We start from the raw sequence: 26,626 nt of genomic DNA, 5'->3' as shown, positions 1-26,626 counted from the left end.
ACACATGCCATGTACATTTGTTAAGTATTATAGTATAAAAGTATTCTACTTCAACAAAAAGGTCTGGCAGTGATTCAATCCTTAAAAAGTGCTGGTACATCATTTCTTTCCACAGTCCGTCAAATGCTATGCTTGCCAAAAAATAAGGCGTGCTGTGGAGAGCTGCAGGAACAGCCCTCTGGAGGCCTTTCAGGGCTAACCTGACCCTTCTGTTTGAAGTCACATGAGTGCAGACACACCTCTGCTGCAGCCTTACAAAAAGAGTCCTGCTGGGAGGTACAGCTTAGTGTTAGTGCCTACACTGATATTGAACTGAGACAGGCTGTTGACTAGCACTGAGAAAGTTGCTACTGCTTCAGGTCTGAGCAACATTCTACTTAAACTACTTACAAGACGTGTTTGATTCAGGTAGGAACATTTCTGCTCTTATATTAAACAAAACATGAAACAAATCAAGTGTTGTATAAAGAAAAGCTTCAGGTGGTATGCACAAAAGAAAAGTAGAGCTAGGCTGCTATTCAGTGCAAATGTCATAATATTGGAATTTGCAACTGGTTGGTTTTACTTTTTAAGGGACAAACAATGGTTTCAATGCTGTTATCCAACTAGGTGATAAAGTGATGACTGCACATGAATTCCATAGTGCTTCCTTTCAAACTGCTCTGCTGTATTGAGTCCACTGGTATTCTGTGTAATGTCAGCATTGCTGATTTTTTCTTTGTTGTCTACATGTGTATTAAGGATGAAGGAAAAACAGAATTGTGCTGAACCCAGAATTTGCAATGCCACTTAAAAGGGACAGATATCGGATTTTATTACCAAAATGAATGACTGCATCCATTATCCGTGGAAACACATTTAAGTGGCTGTATTAAGTTAATGCTTTATCAACATTCCTATGTACTAGTCTGGTATAGTCTTATTCGCTGTGTTAGATCCTGAGGGGCTGTTTTAGTTGAATGCATACCTGGACAAAACTACTGGTTCATACATAAGGGATCTGCTGTGAAAGCAGCATCTGCCACATCACTGAAGAAATAAATATTTACAAAAGCCACAAGCAAGCACACTGAACAGTAGTCACAGTATACAGAGGTTGTTTGTCTGTCAGCTCGACTGTCATTCTGAATGTCATTTCCATATATCTAGAGAATCATATTCCAATTGTCACAAACTTGCTGAGGAACCTTGCTAAAGACCTTCTTTAGCGCAAGTTTTTAAGTGTATCATAATATCAGGTGATATGGAGGCTGGCTATCCCTCCGACTGTCAGTGTGTAATACTTACACTTACCATTTGTTCAATTGTGATAGCTTTTTTTAAGGACGTTCTTTTATCATAAGTATCAGAATCTAGTGGTATATGGAGGCACCCTGTTTGTCTGTCTGCTTGTCAAACTTACAAGTACATAGAGTGGATATAAGGCATAGTGGTCAAACGGCATTTTACCCTTTTTGTCACAATTTCCCTGAACGAATATTGGTCTCCTTTTCAAATACATGCCATATGTGTATTTGTATGTGCAGTTCTACCTAAAAAATATGTTAAAGGTTCATAGGAACCTTTTCCAAATCCTTATAATTCCGATTTCCAGTTTTAAAAACTGGTTTGGTAACAAATACCTGTAAACTTTACGGAATGTAAAAATAAACAGAAACAGATGGGAGAACGAACCACTTAAAATTTGTCAAAAATTCCAGTACATCTTATCCTGTGTCTAGATGTCATCGGCATAGGTCTAAAGTAAAATAAATAAATAAATAAATAAATAAATAAATAAATAATAATAATAATAATAATAATAAAAACAATACTTAAAACTACTTAATAGTAGTTTAAGTACTATTGGGTAGGATGTTTCTTTTACCACAAAAAAAGGGAAAAGTGGTACAACATTCAACACTATTTCTGTCCTGGTAGTCATAATTGCAGAAACCACACCCAGGCACCACAAACCAGCAATATTTTTTTAGCCCATTTTTTCTCCCCAGTTTAGAATATCAAATCACGCTCCCTCAACACAGTAATTCCCCACCACAGCTCAGGAGAACTGATGGTCAGTGGCCTTCCTTCAATCCCATGTCCATCAATTGCCTGTACAACAAGAATGTTGGGCTAGCGGTCTCTTCACGACAAGGCCAGCCCTTCAAGTTTCTGATTGAGCTCTCTGGGCGCCTGGCCTGCTGTAGCACAATTTTGCCTCCCTAGCCCATGGGAACGCCAGTGCCAGTGTAATTGGAATGAACTGAAGGAGCCACAAGTGAGGATATGGTTTAACGGCGCTACACACACCCTGTACATTTGATTCAAGAAATGTAAAAACAAGACAAAGAAAACTGAATTACAGTGTTTCGAAATGTACCCATCTTGTATAATCTCCTTTCGTATATATGTGCCTCCTTTACAGAAACTGTAAACACTGTGGTTACCATAGTAATATCAATGATGATGTTGACAGAGGGAGTGCTGTGTTGTATATGTGTTTCTACATAGCCTGTTCTTAAAGTAAATATCAGTTATTAAATATGAAATTGTTTGCCGAATACTCTTCGCAAGAAATAATGTCATTATACAATTAAAAGCACAGGGAGTAGAAGTCTATTTTTCAGGCTGATTTATAGTCTTCTGATGTTGGTTGTCAAATTATCATGATGTATTGCTGTGCAAACTGTAGAAACCAATGGCTTTATAGGTGTCTATCACAAGCATGCAAAGAATACAAGCTGCATAATCTGCATAGTGTTGATGTGTTTATGATATGTTTATGCAGATTTTTCATTTCCCATTTAAATATTGTTGGGATTGAATAGCATGCTGTAAATATGTTCTAAGTATGTAACATTGAAACACTGTGGACTTTTTTTATATATAGTGGCACCAATTTTATTTTTTTCCCCACATTGAATAACATAAATTATTAAACACAATACAATACTGATACCTTGATAACTTTGATCAAAGTTCTATTTATTAATTAATTAATACATGTATTTATGTACTGTTTTGCATTACAAATGCATTCTAAAGAATGAATTGATCTTGTCAGGACTTGCAGGCTTGTGTGCCTCGTTGATGTGTAGAAAAGAAACCCAAACCACTTCAGTCCTGTTTCTGGAAACTATTATTAAATAGTAAAGGCACAGCATTGTCCCTGAGCTTTACATCATCACCTTTTATAACCATGGTGTAAGTTACAGCAGCCCTGTACACCAGCCCTGTACAGGCTAGTCATGAGGAAGAACATACAAGTCTTTCACTATAAACCAAAAGGCTTTTCATTAGTGGTTAAAATTGATGGGTCATTTATTGCATTTGTTGGGTGAGTAGTGCATCTCTAAATACTGTACTGAACTCAGTTTTTTATTAATGTTGGTTTAAACTATTATATGAATTCATGTTTCAAAGAAAAATATTGTATGTACCATCAAATTAGATTATATTTGGTCCATCTGGACCATTTTTCAGAGACTTTTCAAAGAAAATGTGGTGCATTACACTATAATTGACTGTGATAATCAGTGTTCAAATACAAAATTGGTTTACTAGCCAAAACAAAAGTAAAATGTAACTGTAACTAGTGTGGCCTTAGTGTGTAACTTAAAGGGTTCCAGCATTCCAGCACATAGTCTTGGGCAGCAGTGTGGAGTAGCGGTTAGGGCTCTGGACTCTTGACTGGAGGGTTGTGGGTTCTATCCCAGGTGGGGGACACTGCTGCTGTACCCTTGAGCAAGGTACTTTACCTAGAGTGCTCCAGTAAAAACCCAACTGTATAAATGGGTAATTGTATGTAAAAATAATGTGTAAAAAATAATGTAATTGTATGTAAAAATAATGTGATATCTTGTAACAATTGTAAGTCACCCTGGATAAGGGCGTCTGCTAAGAAATAAATAATAATAACACAATCTCTTACCTAAGTGGCATATTTTTAGGTTAAGATTTTAAGTGCGACATCATTTGTTAACCTAAGGGAAAATTTGAATTTTACTGCTCACCGATTAGACGAAAGACGAACTAAGGTATGTATGTTAGTGACAAAGTAAAAGTTAAAATCCTGTAGATACAGGCACAATCCTGTACAGTAAATATGCTGAATTGCATGCTGACTTGAGTAGCTGTCCTGCAGCCATGCTCAGTTGTACACTCCAATTACACTGCAATATAAAATAATTTCCTCTAAAATATATTCTCACCACATTTTAGTTTTAACCTTCAGTTCACTCTTCTTTATGAGAAAGCAGAATTTCAAGGTTATTTCACCTGTTAGGTACACAAGCTTCCGCCTCTTTTGAAAACACAACATCACTCATTCAGCCCATCAGACATGCTATAACTGATAGCATGTGTTATAAATGACTCCTTTAAGTTCTTTTTCGCATTCATTCACATGTAACAATATCATAACTGGAATCCCACGGTTTCCAATTTTGCTTCAGAGCTTGATCTAAGGAATGTTCCAAATGTAGCATTTAATTTAGGGTTAAACCTACTTTCTTTTTCTTACATTGTAATTGTTATTTAAAGAGAATATATTCGTTTGTTGAATGCTGTGTTTATTTCACTACTGAGGATGGTTGTAGACAGTTGTTAAATATGCAAATTATGGAGCATTATAACACATTTCTTTCGCCCAACAACACGCTGAAAGTCATAAAAGATTAACTAAAATCCCTGTTATGCATCTTTAGTAATGTCAGGTTTAACCTTGGTGGATAGGCATACTAATTCCTCTAAACATGAAATAAAAAGTCTTCATACTGTGGCAGCCTGCATGAGTAAACCACACTCCACAGGACCATAACTCTGGCTATTTAAAGTGTTTGGAATAAACTGCCTGTGGCAGGGTATCCCACCCCTGTGCATATTTTGTGTTTTATGTTGTCTGTTTTATGTATTATTGTAGTGGTGCACGTAGTGTGGGTTATGTAGCACAGGTGATGTAAATTGTAGATTTGTATTTAGGCACAGGGATTGCACAATCACTTCACGTGCAGATTAAAGTAGGTATTTGTATGGGGGCACGGGGACTGCACAAAGTAGTTCACGTGCACACTGTGCCATGATTCAATTGAATGATTGATTAGCAATCGAGTCTCGGTACAGCTGCATAAAACAGTGAGTGTTTCATGCACACAGGGTTGGGTAGAGGAGGAGAGAGGAGAGAGGAGAGAAGAGGAGAAGCAAATAATAACAATTGCTACTCGTGCTGGCTTAATACCAGTGCGATACTTGTTGTATTTAGTGTTTGTTTAGTGTGTGGTTTTTCTGTCTATTTTCGGCCTGTTTGTTTTGGAAAAGTGTTTTGTTTGGTTTTGTTTAAATCGTTTATTTACAATAAACTGGCACAACAGTGCAATTCACTCCCCAGTCCTGTCTGTCTACTTCCTGGCCTTCACTCCCCAGTCCTGTCTGTCTACTTCCTGGCCTTCACTCCCCAGTCCTGTCTGTCTACTTCCTGGCCTGACGTCACCACCAGCCAGCCTGTTCACACTGCCCTTGAGTTTTTGGGTTTTTTTTATCATGTGCCTACAGGGCTACTTGATAAACAGCAGAGATGGACATTTGAGCCAAATTTCACACACATGACCTATTCTTAAAGGGGTCCATCTCTACTGTATATCAAGTATCTTAAGGGATTCACACTTAAAGCCATTTGTGTATTGTAATACATTAACACACTACTACAATGGTATAATGTGGCATATGTTCACAATGGAAAGCCAGCACTGCACTGTTCAGTTCAGCAAAAGTATGTGCTACTTTGCAGGTAATGCACAGCATGCCTATTTAAATTGAATTATTCCCTGACAAATGTATTTATCTAGTTACCACATTAACAGCAATTATCAAAATTAATTCTGGTTCTTACCTACTAGCTACTTAATAGATCAAGTAATTCTGCTTGGTTGTAACAGGATTTGTATTGCTGCTTGCAATGGTGCAAAGATCACCGTGTCTTTCTGTTTCTCAAGGGCAGGCAATGCTGTGCTCCTAGCATTCAATTTGCTAAACTGGGAGCTCTGAAGAATTCTGAACTAAACTATAGGAGCAAGGGGGAAAAATAAAAGTCTCGATATTCACCTCCAGTGTCCTTTTTTTTTGGTTGGTTTGTTTTTTTACATGTGGTCTACCACGTGGTTTCCAGCAATGATTTATATTTACCTTACCTACCTATTACAGGCTACTACACACTGTGTTGTTATCTTTTCAAACAGATTTTTAAATGTTAGATGTGCCTGTGTCATTTTTAGTAGACAGATTAAAATTGTCAGGGGGGTGGGGGGTGGGGGGGAGACTATCTACACCAATCACAAATTCGTTTTGTAACCAGTGGAGAACAGCTATTGATGTCACGGCACAGGAAAAAAAAAAAAAAAAAAAGTGTCCCTAGAGCCTAGACAAAATGCTGAGCTGTGTGTCCTTATGATCTCAACAAAAGAGAAACAACAAAGTGCTTGCAGGCGGCATTCAGCACACAATGACTGCTGAAGAAAGATCGCCACTGCTTTTTTCCCCCTGACATACTTATTTACACAGGCTTTGGAACATGTAGGAGTCACGTGTAATAAATGTATTGGTGGCTTGCGGTGCCAGGACATCAGAAAATTCCTTGAATTCTGTCCCTCCTCTGATAATGCTATTATAGTTGTATTGAACCAATATCAGTTATCACTATATTAATGAATTGTATAATCTCAGTGACACTAACAAGATATTCAGGTTGCTACCCTACGTATTAATAGTCATATTTAAATACAGTATATAGTATATTAAAGATAGTAAATAACAAAGTTGCCTTTCTCTAGCTATATAACATTTTATTTGCCATTACTAGTACAGTTCTGAAGCTTCTCTGATACATATTTAATAGAGATTTCTTAATGCATGACGGATAATAATTGAAACGAAACTGATTACGAATCGAAACTGATAATTGTTTAATAAAGCTTCAGGCTTTATTAAACGATTACATCACCAAGTGAATGAGCATGCAATTGTGGTCACAGAAAGGGCAGATCGGATCCCAGTGCTGAGGTTCAAGAAGGCTGGCACAATATGCCACATTATTAGATCATATCCTGGAAGTACTTCATATATCTGACAGCAGCAAGGTTAAAAAGTCACTGCGTTTCAAACCCATTACTGTTGGAGATGAAATAATTATACTGAATGTAATTTCAGATTTCAAATATATTGCTTTTACTGTCCTCTTACCTTGAATAATGTTTCCAATTATCCTGATAGTTTCTTGTTGCTATTACTTAAATGCTTTATTCAGTTTTTTATATACTCAACTTTTTTTCACACTGCAGACTTACCGTGCAGCCACCTCAGACCTACAGCATCGGAGGACAACGCAGCTCTGGGCAGATTACAGGCAAGCCCACAGGTGCCCGGCCAGGTGCCTGCGGGCCTGCCTGTAAGCTACCTAGAGCTGCGTGGTCCTCCAACGCTGTAGTTCTGAGGTGGCTGCATGGCAGGCCCGCAGAGTGAAAAGAATCCAATGGCTGACGGCACATGTTTCGGAGGATGCATGTGTCCGTCTTCGTCCCTCCTGAGTAAGCGCAGGGGTGGCAGCGGTGAGCCGGGTTGAAATAAAAATAATTGGACATTTTGGGGAGAAAATAAGATAATTGGTGATGCCAAATTTAAAAGAAAAGAAAAATAGTTTTAAGAACCAGTGCCATCTATGGAAGCGGTGTTGTGTGCAGGTTCTGTGTATTGACAGCAATACAAAAATAAGTGATTCACTAGGCGGTGCTTACACCTAAATTGACACTTTGCTGATCTAGCCTGTTTAACGAGGGTGAAAAAAAAACAGGCAACTGCAACTGAAGAGCTGCTCCTGAACTAAACTTAACAGAGAGTAAATGAAAAATCTAATTAAACACAATATTTGAGTAATTGCTATAAGTAGCACTCAGAATGACTGAAATAGACTGTAAATACGCTGTAAAATAAAAGAACCTTGGAAGCTACCTCCTTTTTATTATTAGATAATTAAAGGGTCATGGTATGGTCTTTGTTTTTGCTCATGTAAACAAGGCATATAAATAAGTTTCTCGGTAACCAAAAACAAACAATAAAATGCCCTGTAGGACTTTTATAGATATGAAAATAAATGACTGCTTCTGTGCTCCAGAGAGTTGCCCTTTCAGCTCAAGTACTGGGAAAACCCAAATGGGGTCCTGTACGCTTCACTTGGCTGGTTCAGCACCATGGAGAGCAATCACAGAGAGCATTTGCTTTGTCATTTTTAGCACCACTTGCTGGATGCCTTAATGTAACAACATATCAGTCTGTATCAGGCAGCCTGCTTGCTGAAAAAAATTAAAGTAAGGAGCTCCCTACAAGATAACTTGAGGTGTTGCACCCTACCTGCTTGTGGAATGAGGAAAACCAATCTAGCTACACGTCCCTCTGCACTAAACAAAGGCAAAATGACACAGGGCCTTCCCTGCCACAACTATACTGAGCAGTTTCAGAGAAATACAAATAACTAATTGTGTAAATACAGATTTTTTTTTTTAAAGAAACCCAAAGGTCTTTTGAGATAGGACTTTTCAGTTATATAAATACCTTGCCATCGATTAACTTCTGACCTGATATTTAAAACATTGCTTTTGAGGCTGTATTGTATGATTTGCACTGTGATATTACTTGATGTAATCTACATTTTAATACTATGTATGATCTTACCTGTTTAATATACTATTATATTGCTTTGTGCTTGTCTGGAGAATCCTAGTTGCTGGCACTGCTGACCAACCTTCTTCATTCCATTCAAATCATGTGACATACTCTCTGTCTATATAAATATAGATAGGTAAGGCAAGCAGAGTTCAAAGGTCACATCGTCACATGATTTGAACGAGGAAGGCTGTTCAATGCCGGTATTTAGGATCTTTAACTCAAGTTCAAAGCCAGGCAAAGGCAGAGAAAAATATGATATACTCAATATTGGAGCAACATAACCTAGAACCACTCAGAATGCAAACAGCATAGAAAAAGCAATTCAAATTACATTGGAAGCCATTAACTGGATCTTTTTTAGCAGCTTTTTTAGTTTGCCAAACTATAGTACCACGACCAAAATGTGCCTATGCTGCTCAGTCCATTTTTTAATTGAAACCTTTTTAATTGTAAACATTTTTGTTACATTGTACTGTATATGTATAGAGGTTATTCTTTAGTTAAATAAATAATAATCTTTTTAATGTCATTTAATTTCAAAAGGTATGCAAGGCCCTTCTTAAGTCTTGATCCTCAGGTTAGTCAAAATAAAGAAGAACTCAGATGTGAGGACACATTTTAATCTTCTCATGCCTTTAAGTGACAGACGCATATTTAAGATATCCACTGGCCTACAGCAGGCTTGATTGCTGATGATTCTTGGCATGGCTGCCTTGAGATAAGCATGTCTAGCATTTTACATCGTGAACGCACCAGTGATATGAGAAATAATTCTTGAGAGTGTGCTTCTTTACAGATGAAACTGTGGGGCAACCTGTCACACTGAATGCCACAGCTCGGTTACTTCCCAACTAGTTATCTGACATCACTGCATTGAGTTGCTTTTCTGACTTTCCTAAAAATAGAAATATAAAACATTTATGTTGTACGTGGCAGCATTATGAAATGTTGCCAAGGCAGTTGTTTGGATTTGTTTTATTTTATGCTGCCTGCTTTTTTTTTTTTAAATATATCGAACGAAAGCACTTACAGCAGCAAGACCAGACAGTCTTGATTCAGTATACCCCCCTGATGGAAACATATTTCTTTACCTTTGCATTGTTCTACTAAATGGTTCCCTGAGGGCCACAGCTGGTACAGGCATGACCACATAGTGTGCAGGGTGAGTCATACACTCAGGTATGCCTCCTGTCTGGAGATTTCACAGGAAGCATTGCATTGGCTATAGTGTTCCTGTGGGTTAAGGAGGCAAAATCTGTAGGGTTTATTTATTCTTTAGGGACTTTTTCATACTATCTGCATGTCCCAAATTAAACTATAAAAAACAAGCTAAAAATCCAAAATATCTAAGGGGTATTGCTAGGCAGTACACATTGCTTCTTTTAACCAAAGGATTTCAGTGCCATACAAACTAATATATTTAGAGTCGGTGATTGACACCTCCGCAGCAGTGTACTTTGTGCTGAAGCTAGGTGAGTGGTGTGCGCATGCAGCTAAGGCACGTTCTTGTGTAAAATCTTATGACAATTGGTAACACTACATTACCCGACCCTGAACATGTTTGTATTAAAACTACACCTGACCCGAACCCAACACTTATAGTCGGGTTCAGGTCGGGTTGCAGGGCTCTACTTTGCTGTGCTTTTATTATGGGGAACTTTTAAGGGGGTCCCCTCACAGCTCTGCAAGTGAACGCACCAGGGCCTTACATAAACAGACATGAGCTGGGACCAAATCAAAACTTTGATAACCCTCTAATCGCACTTAACAAAACTGTATTTAATAGCGTTTTTTTTTGTAAGAATCTTATTTCTTCTACTCATAAAAAGAAAACACTATTAAATACAGTTTTGTTAAGTGCGATTAGCGTGTTGTCAAAGTTTTGATTTGGTCGGGGCCATGGTGTTGTGTGCAGGTTTTATGAAATTAATTTCACTTGTGACCTGAACTGGATTAAACACACCATGTGAATGCACATCAACCACGGCCCATTTTAATGATGCACAGCAACCACACCCCTTTAGAACCATCTACCGTTAAATGCCCAGCTGTAGTTGAGTTCTGTTGAGTTCTGACAAATAGTTACATGCTCTTTAATCCCTCTGGCCAGGAGTGTCTTTGAAACTCATTCCCAGGAACAAAATGTAACAAACCAGAGTGCAAGGTCCTGGCACGTTTACAAGGACCTTGTTTTATTTTATGTTATTCTTGTAATAACTCACTACATACACAACTCACGTTAGCTTACACACTGCTTGGGAGGAGTGACACCTTAGCGTTCTTAAAGCTACAGTAGTCTACCAAGCTACTGATATCATTACATACCTCTTTTGGGATTTCATGCTGACAGTGCATCCGACATAACAGTTCAAATCAAATGGGAAGCACACTTTTGCTTATCTGTTGTGAGGTCCAAATTAAAATTAGCTCACTTGTTTGTAATTTGCATGGCTGTTTGCACTGCTTCGACATGCTGACCAGTCTGCAAAATGTATACATTGTTCTTTAGGGCTACGTGACAATGTCTCACTGCTTATTCACTAATTCCTTCAAGTCAATCTGCAGCAAAGCCTCCCAGAATAGTCCATAGGCATCACTTTTTGCCATATGTCATCTGCTGTTTTGCCCATCATGACTGCAACTAATTTGGAACAGGGAGATGCAGCCTGTATATACTGTATTGTAATTGGGATGGAATTTGCCAATCTAATTATTCAGTCCGGTGACGATTCCCAGTCCACATTTTCTTTATTGAGAGATATGTAAATAAAGTACAGTTTAGTTTGATATGAAAAGGATAGCTTAGTCTTATGTATATAAATAACATAATTGTGTTGAGGCATTCCATTTTCAAGCAATGTTCACAAAAGGACTGTTTTAGAGGGGGTTAGAATTGTATTTTTTTTAAATCCCTAAGAGAATGTTTCTAAACACAGTCCTTAAAAAACATTGTTTAAACAGTGTGTTTATTAAATGAATGGTGTTAATAACTGATTCCAAAGTATATGGAACAGCCTGGATAACGACACATAAAATAAACAAAACAAAAACACATTGAACAGAATGATGTATTTTACCAGCTGAAAGTCAGAGAGTGGCTCTGTCTGGTTGATTTAGTGCAATTATGTAAAAGTGACTGTTTTGTTCTAGGGGCGTGTGCTGCATTGTTAAATCATTGAACGTACCAAGACCACACTGCGTATGTCCATCCCTACTGGGCACACCATGCCGGAGTTGTTATTATGCATATCCTTACCGTGTTCACATACGCACATCCCTGCCTCAGCAAAGGGGGAGGCACGTTGCAATTGGCGCGATAAGACATTTTCCCCTCCAACAGCTATAAACTATACAAAACATGACCCATTAGAATGTTGTTTTGAAAAACTGGACAGTGTTTTTTTGTTTGTTTGCTTGTTTTGTTTTGCCACAGCACTGAAAGTGTGAGCGTTGTTTTATGCCGTCAGAGCAGCGCAGCATCAACCAGCCCCGATACAACATAGTCTGGACCACCTTGTTTTCTCAATGAAATCTAATCGCGCCGCTATAAATAGAACAGGGGTCGCTGACGTCACAATGCAATCTGCAACCGCGGTTCCATGCGCTTTCTTTCTGTGCTTGCACTTGATCATCTCGTACAACATTTGGAGGGAAAGAGGGCAGACTGAATTTAGTTAAGGACTGGAATAACAGTAGACAGACACTATATTATCACGCTGGGAAATAGAAAAAAAGGGATTTAACTTTTTCACAAGCTGGGAGACAAAAACAATTACGAAATGATCTTGCAGCATTTGCCTACTTAGCGCTGGGCTGTGTTGTACCTGAACTGCAATATATTTTCATTGTACACTTTTCTTCTGAAGTCTGATTTTTGGTTTCACTGCTAATTTCGAGAGATCAACCAAACTCACCCCCTCCCCCAAAAAAGACGGTAGGTGCATTTGTCCTAATAACGAATATGCCGTGTTTTGTCTTTATTAGAAAAGAGTGGTGTTAGTGGGGTTGATTTGAACTTTTTTCTTCGTACAGTTTTATTCCTTGTCATTGATTGCACTGTTTCTTGTTGAAATTATTGTTGTGTGTGTAGTTAGTGTTTTCTAAAGACGGTGTAACCTAAGTGATTTCTCGTTTGCACAAATTATCAATGAATTTAGCTTTCGGTCCAAAAAACAAAAACAAACAAACAAAAAAAAAACCCCAGTAAATATACCGGTATGCAAAACCAAAACAGTAGACTAATGTGTGTGTGTGTGTTTTTTTTTTTTTTTTTTGTATGTAGGCACATAATTATGTTGTACTCAACATGTAGGGATTTATTAAAATGTGTGCTTTTACTTTTTAATTCACTATATTATATTTTCTTTTGTGAAATTCGCTGCAGTGTGTGCTGCTTTAAAAACAGATTTAACCCCAATACTATGACTAGGGTACACATGCATTACTTGCAGTGTAAATGTAGTAATAATAATAATAATTTTAAATGCATTAATATGCAATAAGCACACCGGTTTAAACAGACAACAGATGATTGTAAAGTTTATTTGGTGCCGTTTTTTTAAATGTCTTTAAACAACCACCAATAAGTGATGTAGCAGAAAAACGATTAAATTGTTATTTAGAGGCGTTCATATAGATTGTTTACACATTGCAATGCATGCGAGCACCTGTCGTATTGTACGGAAAGTACACGATATACAATACATAGTGTGCTATTTTTGACATTGGTTTATTCATTGTCTGAATGGGAAACAATAGTTTTGAGGCTGTTCATATCCCACATGGATTTCAGATCCGGTAACATAATCTCACATTATTACAACATTATTGTTCATTATCACAGTGAAATTGATCTCAAGGCTTTACTTTTTTTAATGGCTTTTATAAATTGTGATCAAACTAATTAGAAGACATGCTGTGCAGAAGTCAAACAGAAGTATTGTGTGAAGTTGTGAAGTCCCTTCTGTAAATGTATAAGGCAAGTCCCCTGTTTTATTGCTTTTAAATGGGAAGTTCATCTGAGCCTCTCACAAAATAACAGTGTGAAATAAGGTATATAAATGTTTCTGGTTTCTTTTTAATCCCTCGATCATTCATCCTTGACCATGACACGCTTGAGTGACTATGACTGAAGCATATGCACTTAATCACCTAATTAGTGAGACAGTTGATTGGACACTGGATATAGAGTGATTTCAGTTGTTGAATTGCAAGCTTGAATAAAAGCAATAAAGAAAATCGCAGAAAAAAACAATATGCCACGTCTGTCAAGAGAGCAGCGCTTTCATGCAATCAGCATGTTGGAGGCTGGACTAGGGCAGCGTACTGTGGCTCGCCGTCTTGGGTGCTCACAGCCAGAAATTTCAAACCTGGCGAGACGGTATAACCAGACACACTCTGTCAATGACAGGCCACAAAACTGGGAGACCAAGAGTCACAACACCTGCCCAAGATCGACAGATCATTTTGCAGCATCTTCGTGATGTCAGTTGTTAATCAGCACAATAAAAAGTCACTGCACCTGCTCTAAAACAGAGTTTATCATTTTTTGATCACATCTAGTGAATTTTATCCAAATATAAGTGATAAGTTTCTTTTGATGCTCAGTATATTTTTATTTCTGTGGTGTAAATACATGTGTATTTAGGCACATTTCTCTGCATCCACTGAGTTTTTTGGAATTGACACTAGGGACGGTTCTGGAGCTGGACAATATGTCCAGAGGCTGAAAAATATAAACGTGAAGTATGATGCAGTAATGACTGTAGCACATTTTGATTTATTTTGGACACTCATATTAAAAACTAGGTCTACTACGACTACCAGTTGAGATCTGTAGTTCATAATAAACCTGCCACGGATGCCCGTGTCTACCGATCAGTGAGTAGAGCCCAGTTATTGGCTGTTGTCAAGTGTCAATCAATAAATCCTGTCCAGTTCATGATGAGCTTTCTTTTTTAAATTGAAACAAGCTAACCATCGCATCAGGAACCTGTAATGGTACATAACTTAATTGGATTTTAGTGCAGGTTAAAAGTACACAAAACAGACCAGGTTTCATGGTGCAGAATGAATTTCACAGTCTGTAACATTTTTCATGGTCGTGAAATGGGTAGGGCCCTAAGTATTGTAGCGATCCCTGCATTTATTTTTTGTACTGTATTCCTACTGTGTTTGTGTACCCCCGCTGTATTGTGTTCCCTTCCCGCTCTGTATTTCCTGCTGTTACTGGTTACCCCTGTCTGTGCAAATGTAGCCTGCGCATGTGGTGCCTTCAGTGTCTCCCCTGTGATTGGTTGTTGTTTGTCTATGCCCATTGTTCCTTGTGTGTGGCTGAGGACAAATGGAATGTGTGTAAGCTCCAGTACCCGCTACACTGGTGTCAGAGTGGGATTGAAGACCAACCCATGAGTGTCAAGCAGGAGCAGTGAGGAGCCAGAGATGTACCAGTGGATGAGCTACAACCCTGACCCATCCCAGACCCGGTGGGATGGCGGACTGGAAGACCTCCTTGCTGGCTGTGAGGACCAAGGTTCGTTCCTTGCCTGTGGGGAGTTCGGGCACAAGGTGGCATGCTGCCCCTTCCTGCAGGAAGAGGAGGTAGTGCCTGCCCGGAAGCGAAAGCGGAGGAGGGGCGGCCGTTTCCGGAGGCAAGCAAGGGAGCCGGTGTCATCTCCAGTGACGGAGAGGGAAGACTTGCCCACCCTAGTGCCGGAGAGAGAGGTGCTGCCGCCGGTGGAACACACCGCACCCCTGCCCGGTACACCGAAGGAGGAAGGTTTGGAAAACTACCAGGCGGTGCTTGGGATGCTGTGTGCTGTGTCTGCGGGAAGTATGACCACTACGTGGTGTACTGCCCCCACCTGCCAGAGGACCTGCGGCTGACGGTCCTCAAGCCATGGTCACCACTCGTCGCGGGATGTGGGGAACTACCGCTGCAAGCGCCAGCTGTTTTCAGGGTTCCTGCAAGAGGTGCGAGTTGGGAGCGGAGCAACAGTGGAGAGCGGCAGCAAGGACAGCCACCAGTGCCTCCTTCAAAGTGGGAGGTGCTATCTGTCCGACTGCCAGAGGGAGAGAAGTCGCCGCCGCAAGCGCCAGCTCTTTTCAGGGGCTCCTGCGAGTTGGGAGCAGAGTGAAGGCGGAGAGTGAAAGCAGGGACAGCTACCAGTACAACCCCTGGAGAAGGAGGTGCTGTCTGTTCGACTGCCAGAGGGAGAAGAGCCACTGCCGGCCCTGTCAAGGGCTCCTGCAACGGGCGTGAGCCGGGAGCGGAGTGACAGTAGAGAATGGGAGCAGTGACTACTGCCAGTGCTGCTGCCTGACTGCCCACCGCAAGCACTGGAGGTCCCCATGCCATCGTCAGCACCACTAATGTCGGCCGTGCCTCTGCCAGTATCGCCGCCACGACCTGACTGCCCACTGCAAGCGCAGGAGGTCCCCCCACCATTGCCACTGCTAGCTGCATGTCCAGAGGAACCAGCTTTTCTGCTGTCGGATTGCCCCGTGCTGGTGCCATGGTCGGCATTGCCACTGCCAGCTTTTCCACCCTCCTGTGAGGGAGCCCCGATGGGGCAAAAGTCACTCAGGCTTAGGGGGTAGAAGGGCGTTAAATGGGCACCCCCTTACAGAAGCCCAGGGGTCATCAGAGGGGTTAAACGGGGCCCCCCTGACCGAAGACCCAGGATCAACCCGGCAGGAGGAGGAGAGGAGACCGCCTCCATCACAGCACTGCCCGCCAACCCACCCACAAGAACTCAGAGGGGACAAACCGGACATGAGGGGAGTGTGGTTGTGTTTCGGGGGGGGGAGGTGGCCGATTACGGCCATATGCTACATTGCGCCCTGTGGACTTTTGTGGGGACAAAAAGAGGCTAAGGTGGGGGCAATATAGCGATCAGTGCATTTGTTTTGTACTGTATTCCTACTGTGTTTGTGTACTGTAATTCCCACTGTATTGTGTTCCCTTCATGTTGCTGGTTAACCCTTTCTCTGTGTGTGCAAATGTATCCTGCTCGTGTGGTGCCTTCTGTGTCTCCCTTGTGATTGGTTGTTGTTTGTCTGTCCCTATTGGCTGTTTGTCTGTGTCCATTGGTCCTCAGCTGCATACCAGGACCAATGGAATGTGTGTAAGCTCCGGTACCCACTTAACATAAGGGGCAGAGCTACATTGTAAAAGGCGCTGTGCCACCAATTAGTTGTGGTTGTTTTTTTGGAAGCTGAATCCTGTGTCGCTGACCGAGCTGTGGACTCTGGTTTGGGTGCTTGTGTGTGTGTGTGTGTGTGTTTGTTCAATCAATAAAAAGGATCTGAATAACAGTAAGCAACGTGTCTTCTCTCTTTTCTGCCCCCTTGCTGAAACGCTACAGTATGCAGTATAAATCCAGCTGTGCACTGAATCTTCTCCTTTTTTAAAAGGGAGCACGTCAATGGACAATAACATGGACTACGAAAGGCCAAACGTAGAAACCATCAAGTGCGTGGTAGTGGGAGACAATGCCGTGGGGAAGACTCGTCTCATCTGTGCACGGGCGTGCAACACCACCCTAACGCAGTACCAACTGCTGGCAACACACGTACCAACAGTGTGGGCGATTGATCAGTACCGGGTTTGCCAAGAGGTAAGGACTTATGAACTGGAGTTTACAGGTGAGAGACATGCCCTCAAAACAAAGCACTTGGTCCCCTTACCTACTACACATAGCCTACCTTACTTTGTGTTCAGGTGTGTTCACAATTCACAATTCTGCTCTTAATTAAAAAGGTGTGGTTCATTTCCTCTTGCCATTCTGACAATAGCATTTTTAAGTTTTTTTTTTTTTTTTAAGTCCTTGTAAAATGTACTTTCACTGAACCCCGAGTACACAAGCTGCTCTTCAGTTCTATTTGCCTGCCACAGATATAGTGGCTCTCCACATTTTATTGTGTTACAATATGGAATCAAAATTTATTGAATTAGGAGTTTTTGCCACTGATCAACCCAAAAAGTCCATAATGTCAAAGTGAAAAATAAAATCTACAAATTGTTCTAAATTACAAATACAAAACAGAAAATAATTGATTGCATAAGTATTCACCCCCTTGAGTCAATATTTGGTAGAGGCACCTTTGGCAGCAATTACAGCCATGAGTCTATTTGGGTAAGTCTCTACCAGCTTTGCACATCTGGACACTGCAATTTTTGCCCATTCTTCTTTGCAAAATTGCTCAAGCTCCGTCAAGTTGGATGGGGACCTTTGAACAGCAATTTTCAACTCTTTCCACGTATTCTCAATTGGATTGAGGTCCGGGCTTTGACTGGGCCACTCCAGGACATTGACCTTTTTGTTTTTAAGCCACTCCAGTGTGGCTTTGGCTGTATATTTGGGGTCATTGTCCTGCTGGAAGATGAATCTTCTCCCAAGTACCAGGTCTCTTGCAGACTTCAGCAGGTTTTCCTTTCCAGGCCCTGACTCAGAGAAGCATCCCCATAGCATGATGCTGCCACCACCATGCTTCACGGTAGGGATGGTGTTCTCAGGATGATGTGCGCTGTTAGGCTTGCGCCAAACATAGCGCTTAGCGTAGAGGCCAAAAAGCTCTATTTTGGTCTCATCAGACCATAGAATCTTCTTCCACTTGGTCTCAGAGTCTCCCACATGCCTTCTGGCAAACTCTAGCCGAGATTTGATGTGAGTTTTGTTCAACAATGGCTTTGTTTTTGCCACTCTCCCATGAAGGCCAGTTTTGTGAAGCACCCGGGCTATTGTTGCCATATGCACAGTGTCTCCCAGCTCAGCCGTGGAAGACTGTAACTCCTTTGGAGTTGTCATAGGCCTCTTGATGGCCTCCCTGACTAGTGCCCTTCTCGCCCGGATACTCAGTATTTGAGGACGGCCTGTTCTAGATAGATTCACAGTTGTGCCATATTCTCTCCATTTCTTAATAATGGACTTTACTGTGCTCCGGGGGATATTCAATGCCTTGGAAATGTTCTTATATCCTACCCCTGATTGGTGCTTTTGAAGAACCTTATTCCGGATTTGCTTTGAATGTTCCTTCGTCTTCGTGATGTAGTTTTTGTTAGGTAATGTACTAACCAACTGTGGGACCTCCCAGATACAGGTGTATTTAACCTGAAATCATGTGAAACACCTTAATTGCACACAGGTTGACTCCATTCAACTAATTGTGACTTCTAAAGACAATTGGTTGCACCAGAGCTTATTTAGGTGTGTCATAGCAAAGGGGGTGAATACTTATGCAATCAATTATTTTCTGTTTTATATTTTAATTAATTTAGAACAATTTGTAGATTTTATTTTTCACTTTGACATTATGGACTTTTTTTGTGTTGATCAGTGGCAATCCATTTTGATTCCATGTTTTAACACAATAAAATGTGGAAAAGTCCAAGGGGGTTGAATACTTTTGAGAGCCATTGTATGTGACAACCAAATCGTCCTTTATAGAAGTTAGAGCCAGCTCCACTTGGTGATCTGCCACCTTGGAACAAGTTTCCTTTTGTTTTACAGGGAATACACTGCCATGAACTAGATGATGCAGGCACTTACCAATATAAAGACACTTTCAGTTTATCTTGCCTACATTACATCTGTGGCAGGCGACTACTGTAGAACTGAAGAGCAGCCCTGGAAATTGTGGGGAAAGCACTTTAAGCCAGAAAAACACAATCAAAAGTTGTTGTTTTTTTGTTTTGTTTCCACGACCCACATTATATATTGTGACAACTCTGGAAATGTTTGTTATGTTTGTCACTTTTTCCGGACCTTTTACACTGTCCTCTAGCATAAAAGAAAGTCGAACTTCCAGGAATGTGGTTTAAACAGGATGGCACCTGTGTGTTTATTTACAGTGCTTCCAAAAAAAACATATAATATAAATAAACAAAAGCCAAACTCAATTTATGGATTACTATCTATACAAGTAAGTGTCCCTAACTAACAGTCCGGGCAGCAAAACGCCAGGACTCAAGTCTTACCTTGCACAAAAGTTCTTGTTTCCTTCACACAGCTCACAGCTCTCTCTCTCTCTCTCTCTCTCTCTCTCTCTCTCTTGTGGAGGGACACCTTATTTCACCTCCTTCATTTTCATTTTGGTTGATGTATAGATTTAGTTTGTTTTTTTTTTTAGTAAATTTTTCCCTTGTTTTCCTATTTTAGGTTCTAGAACGTTCTCGTGATGTAGTTGATGAAGTGAGTGTCTCACTAAGGCTATGGGATACCTTCGGTGATCACCATAAGGACAGACGCTTTGCATATGGAAGGTAAAAATGCATTCTGTTTATGCAACAGCAATACTCTATGAACCATATACTGCATTCTGCTTATGTCATCTTAATGATAGAGCCCCTTCCTGAGACAAATGATACCAAAGTCATATTATTCTATTTAGTGCAATTACAATTGCAGGTGTCAGCTACAGGTCTTATTATGGGGCCTCCACCTGCTAAGTGGCAATGCTGTGCTGTGAATGTTTGTAACGCATGGCCTTCTTTTAAACTGCCCTGTAATGAAAACGAACCTGTGTATTAGTAATTGTACACTGTATTGGGGATTGAACAGCTCTCTCTCTCTCTCATGGTACCAATTGTTAAATGCAATTAGATTTCTAGTGGAAATGACCTGTGTTCAGTAATAGCTAGAACAAGTAGGTTTTAATGAATAAGGGGTCTTGTTTCACTCTGCATTGGTGAACTATTGGAAGAGGTTACATATAGCAGTTTGAACATGTATGGGGTTATTTGAGTTTTTCTCTGTTTCAGACATTTCAAGCACTATTGATTTATATTCCATGTAACTGACATAAATCTTGACGTATGTATCTGCAGGGCTGAATTGTTCTAGAGACACAACAAAAGACTTGTGGAGTGATTTAACGGTAGCACCAAATGGTCGACTAGGCAACTAAATTTGAGTGTAGTCGACTTCAGCGCTGGTATTAGACTAACCGGAAATGTCACATGACCATCCACACCATTTGCTAAAATGGCGGATGATACTTCCGATATGAGTAAGCGGCCGCTCACAAGTCACTATTGTTGAAAAGTAAAGTCTTGGACCTGATAGAGCAGTTGTTACCTATACTAAGACTGCTGGCAAAAGCAACCACTATTATGTGTGCAGAACAGCCTGTCATTATGAATTTGTTGGACAGCAACCTCAAGCCAACAGACAGTGACATGGGAGCTACACGAGGCTTTAAAGCAGAAGTCAGCAAGCAACTAATGAAACGATTCAAACTGGATCAGCAAGGACTTCTGGAAACACTTCATGGCATGCCTGTTGGACCCACGTTTCAAGCACCTGCAGTTTCTGCAGAATGACGTGAAAGAGGCAGCCAAACACCATCTTTCAGAATTGGTTCTGAATCTGAACCAGACAAGATCCCGTGATTCTGCTGCTGCTACCTGCCGGCCCTGTGATGGTGACGCCTCAGAAAGTGCTGCCGCGGACGCAGAGCCTCAAACGAAAAAGTCCAAAATTGAAATGGACTATGCAGAAATGTTTGGACGTTACTTCGAGGAAGAAAGACAACCACGGTCAGCAACAGATGACAGTGAAATAAATGATTACCTCAAGTTGACCCAACAATACAACAATAGACAACCCGTTACTGTGGTGGAAGAAAAGGAAAGACCGATATCCCCGTCTGGCAGCTTTAGTGAGGAAATGTCTTGCTACCCTCTACACGAGCACTCCCAGCGAGAGAATATTTTCTCTTGCTGGAAATAGTGTCAACCGACACAGATCAAGTCTCCACCCAGATCATGTTGATGTCCTTGTGTTCCTTAACGTAAATTTAAAAACAAGTGAAAAGGAACCGACAGCAAGGATTGGTGTATCTGATGAGTCTGAGTAAAGATCAATACTGACAGTTTCCTACACGCTGGAAAAAAACCCTTATTTTATTTGTTTAATGCCAGCAATATAATATTGTGTTTCTTATATGAAAGGCTTTGATTTTGTTACCCAAGTTAAAAAATCACCAGGGTAAGTTTTTATTTATTTTATTTTTATTATTTTCCATGGTAGGCTGTGCTATTGCATCAGAACAGAATATGAGTGTTTCTGTTTACGGTTGGTTTTACAATGACGCAGAAATTAGTTTGTTACATAACTGCATGTTTACTTCAGTTCTCTCCGCTTTAATCATCAAAATAGAAGTCATCGTTTTCTGGTAAAGAGGAGATTTTATGTAAGATTATTAATCTCTGATGCATCAGAGAACTACTTAATAAAAAAAATAAAACAGTGATGTGTTTTTTCTTTGTGTGCTACATCCCGACTAGTTTACCCTATTCGACTCCTATAAAATTAGTAGTCGTTCTACCCCTAGGAGTGGTGCAATATACGTTGTGCCCTTAGGGGTGCTGTTGGAGCCCATAGATGCATATCAAATGGTCAATTACCTATTTGCAGCTATATCAGCTCTTTGTATCACCTGGTCAGGTTAATTAACGCTCTGGCCTTAAATAGCACTTCCATATAGGCAATTTCTTTTATTTTGTGTTTGTTACTCATGCCATGTTATGTGCCAGTACCATAATTTAGTCCTCTTTGCCAACTTGATTAGCCAGAGCATTTGTGGCTATACCCCCGCAAATATACTCTTTATGCCCATCCATGTATACTAATCTGGCATCTGGAGGCATTATATTCCTAAGTAACACATTATATTCCTAAGTTTGGATGTTCTAGCCCATGAATGACTCAATTGGTTTGAAAACTTGGATGCACCTTCATTATGATGGGGCCAGGGAGCTCAAGCAGACATCTGTAGGGATGGCCCTGGTCCTCCAGGGCAGTGGCTCTCAATCCTGGTCCTTGGGATGGGGACCCCTGTGTGTCTTGATTTTCACTTCAGCTGAGCTCTCAGTTGCTTAACTAAACCCTTAATTGAAGTAACAAGTAGGTTGATTAGGCCTTTTTAATTGTTCTCTGCTCCTAAAAAGTTGCAGATTTCAAGTTTACTTATAACATTTTATAGTTAAGCTGAAATCTCCACCTGTTTAAGAGCAAAAAACAATTAAAAAAGGCCTAATTACACAAATTATTAGTTCAATTAAGGGTTTAGTTAAGTAATTGAGAGCTCAGTTGGAATGAAAACCAGAAGACACAGTGGTCTCCGAGGACCAGGATTGAGAAGCACTGCTCCAGGGAAGGGTAGCTCCTGGGTGTAGAGAGACAATTGACCTGGCTGTGGGATCAGAAGATGCCCACTGACCTTCAGTTCTCTTAAGCTGTTGTGCTGCAGTGAGGGTGCATAATTGGACAGTCTAATTTGAGGAAAAAAATTTAGTGTAAAATAATTGAGAAAAAAAAAACAACGCAGCATCACAATTCCGAATGATAATATTTTGCAGTTTCCGTTGTTTGCACGGCTTATAAAAGAAATCCAATCACACATTTGTCCCAAAGCTTTCCTATATCATATGTAGATATGCCAGACTAAACACATGCCATGTGTTAGCTAGGAATTCATACCTTAATGCAGTAGATCAAATTATAAATGTAGTGATTTTGAGTTCATTTTTATAGGTTCAAGTTTTAAAATAAACTACGTACTGTTCTTTGTCCATTCAAATGGTATCTACTGAAGAGGCAAGTCTACAGGACAATTAAGCAGCTTAAAACTGACTGGGAGATGCACTTTGCTGTTGGGTCTGGGGAGATTTCTAATAGCAAGCTCATTGCTTAAAGGACTAAAACCTAATGCAGTCTTTTTGTAAATCATACCTTGATTGAAATGCAGAGCTATGCTCTGTGCTTCTCAGATTTCTCGTAAAGAGCACAGTTTATGGGAAACCAGCATTTGATTTTTGAATGTAATATGATTTATGTGGAAATGTTATAAGAGAAAGTAGCTGCATTACATTTGCTTTATTTATTTATTTATTTATTTATTTTATTTATTTATTTATTTTATTGTTTTACTGTTACCTTTTTATGGTGTTTCCAGTCATTCATAGTAGTTCTTGTTGAAACAATTCAAATCTATGGTGGCGGAAGGTTTTTACGGTTGGGGGGGACAAAGCTTCCTCCATGCTATTGTTAGTGTTCCCACCTAAACACAATTCATGAGTTTAATATTGAAAATAGTAAAGGCTCTACCTACATCATGGCAAAATGCAGCTCAGTTGCGGCCAAAACATGAAAAATCGCAGATATGTAGTTCTAAAAGCCATACAGTGTTTTCATTTTCTTATTTGATAAATACCGATGTGAAATGGCAGAAATGTGAAATAAGTAGTAGTATTTATTTAATGGCAGTTTTATATACATGTACAAATATTTTGCAGTAAATCACTTTTAAAAAATCCAGCCTTTGGAGTGTTAAAATAAAGTTGGAACACAAAAGCGAGCCTAGACACCTGTATATTTACAGTTTATATTTCAAACAAAAATGCACTCTCAATTTTTCAGATGCTGCCAATCATGGTCTATACAGCACCGACAAACATCTCTTTTTTTAAAAACTGAGCACACTTTCTTTGTGCTTGAATTCCTGCTGTACTGTACTGAACACACATGAGCGATCCCTAGCATTGTGAGATCTGAGACGTTTACATGACAGCAGTAGCGGGAAGCACATTAGTGTATTTGTCTAAGTATTTAAGTTACAATTAGGTGCTAAAATGTATTCGCGAAATTAAGTCATTACAAATATTTAGACTACATGTGTTAGTGCTGATCGTACTGTTTTGTTCAGTAAGTTGTTCATAGTGTGTTTGTAAAGTTTATTTAAAGTAATCGGTCTGTATCCAGTTGTTTGATTTCTACAACTTGTCTTTCAAACCAGAGACTAGTTGCTATTCCTGTTGGGCTTACTGTATTGCCACTGCCATTGACATACAAGTGTTCTACAGTCACGTGACCCCAGCAGGCGACACCGCCATACTGGCGGTCAAAACAACCATGGTGGCTAATGCAAAAACAGTATCTTCCACAGCAAAATAGAATGTATTTGCAACCACAGAGCACACTTTTCACCTCCAGTCACAGGAATTAGAAAGATATAATGGTAAGTGCCATATACTAGGAATTGGTGACCCCTACTGTGTACCCCGGTGCATTTTGAAAGACAGCGATAAACTAGTTTCTTTTTTCCTTTTAAGTAAATGTTACTTCTATATTTTCTTAACTAATAATGTGCATTTAATATTTTGTTTAAAAATATGGTCCTAATAGAAATACTGTATGTAATTCCTTGTATCCTGATCCATTTTTTAATATATAGATGCCATAAAGAGACTCAAAGTTTGGGGGGGCAAAAACATTTGGCCCCCCCCCCCCCCCCACACACACACCTTTTCATTGGGGGACGAGTGTCCCCCCCCCCCCCCCCCCCCCCGCCCCCGCGATTCTGCCGCTAGTGATTCAAATTATATATAATAAAAAATTGATTACATTTTTTTATACCTGTAAAGTGCTTTTGATTATTAGGTTTACAGACCGTTCTTGATTTGCCTACCATAAATATGTAATGTAGGTAAGGTTGCCACCTCCTGAGGTACAAAAAACCAGGACCTCCAAATGGAAGGGGGCTTGTTAAAAATATTTAGAAATCCTATATTCATCAAATTGGAAACATTTGATAACATTACTACAATTGTATTGACAACCAATTCATATTGTGAGTCTATTGCAGTGATATTGTATCCTGATTTATCTAACATGGTCAATTTATGGTACTGGTATTTAGTATCCTGGGAAGGCGTATTGAATTCCCGGGACACCTTCATCAAAACCGGGACAATCCAGGAAAAACAGGGACAGGTAGCATCCCTAAATGTAGGCCCCTATAGATCAGACAAAGTGACTATTAGTAAGAGCCATACAAACGTGTGAAAGGAATTATGACATTCCTACACAAGATGTCAAAAGACCAGAACAAAGTCGACATAATACACAGCCTTCATCTTGTTGTTGAGGCACTGAACCTGCTTGGATAGTAGCCAAAGAGGCCAAGCACATTAATGACTTTCAGCTTGTACTAAACAAAGGTTAATTCAATTGCTGTGCATTTGTCTGTTTTGGTTAGGATCACCTGACCTGTGCAAACGTTTTCCTCAAAGTGGAACCTCTCGTTCTTGTTCTTTCTCTAGAGAAACCAAGTTTTGCTTGTTGCTTGCAAAGGCTGCTGGGAGTTAGGCCCCAAGATTTCACAGCAGCCTTTAGAACTTCCTAACAGCAACTCGATATCATACCAAAGCATTCCTTGCAGTACATAAAGTACAATATGACACTGCACAGTTATCCACTGCAGCCAATGACCTATTTCTTTATTTGTTTACAATGATTAATTATTTCTCCTATACAGTGTTCCCTTGATTAATCATTTTCAATGTTGGTTAATTCACTGTTAACAGTAATTTGTAAGTGTACTATATATACTGTGTAAGGACCATTCAGTAATTAACTGGAGGCAGTAGTTCACTATTTTTCTGTGTGTACCAGTAATGCTTTAAAAAAAAAAAAAAATAATAATAATAAAAAAAACCTACACTCCAATTCAACTGTCCTGAAGCTGTTTTGGCTGTGTCCTTGGACCAGTCTTCTTAATTTGTCATTCAGTGAAATTATTGTTTTTAGATTTTTTCATTGCTTGCTAAAAATCAAGGCAGTGTTCCATCTCTGCACTGGCAATAAGAGGATTCTGGCATGTGACACTGGTTTAGAGGTTTATTGGAAGCTTGCCTGAAAGGCGCAGACATTAATATCCCAGCTGTTGAACCTATGCCCAGACTGCAGCGAGAGAAATGTGTGTCAAAAAATCTAACGGAAATAAGCTTCCCTGAAGGAACGGCTTTATTAGGTGCGGTTCAGGGTTCATCCCACTAAACACGGCAGCTGCGGCCTTTACGTGAATGTGCCCTTGATGCACACACCAGCAAGCTGTCTATGGCTTAATCAGAATATTTCACCAGCATCCA

General features: G+C 40.0%; 1 protein-coding gene across 2 annotated transcripts in view; it reads left to right on the top strand.

Annotated features, from left to right (window-relative positions):
• Positions 1-281: 281 nt before the first annotated feature.
• LOC117415104 (rho-related BTB domain-containing protein 1-like) overlaps positions 282-26,626 on the top strand; it is a 43,620-nt gene continuing 17,275 nt past the window's right edge. The window contains exons 1-3 of one of the 2 annotated variants that reach the window (XM_034025071.3): positions 282-408; positions 17,110-17,312; positions 19,854-19,957. In XM_034025071.3, the coding sequence (XP_033880962.3) occupies positions 17,121-17,312; positions 19,854-19,957 (296 nt within the window). In that variant the 5' untranslated portion in view covers positions 282-408; positions 17,110-17,120. Of the gene's footprint in view, positions 409-12,259; positions 12,629-17,109; positions 17,313-19,853; positions 19,958-26,626 lie in introns of those variants that run through there. The other variant, XM_034025072.3, reaches the window with a different exon arrangement.

This window comes from Acipenser ruthenus, chromosome 7, assembly GCF_902713425.1.
Source record: "Acipenser ruthenus chromosome 7, fAciRut3.2 maternal haplotype, whole genome shotgun sequence".
Lineage (NCBI taxonomy): Eukaryota > Metazoa > Chordata > Actinopteri > Acipenseriformes > Acipenseridae > Acipenser > Acipenser ruthenus.
The sequence above is the reverse complement of the archived record's forward strand: the minus strand, read 5'-3'. Positions and strand labels throughout refer to the sequence as shown.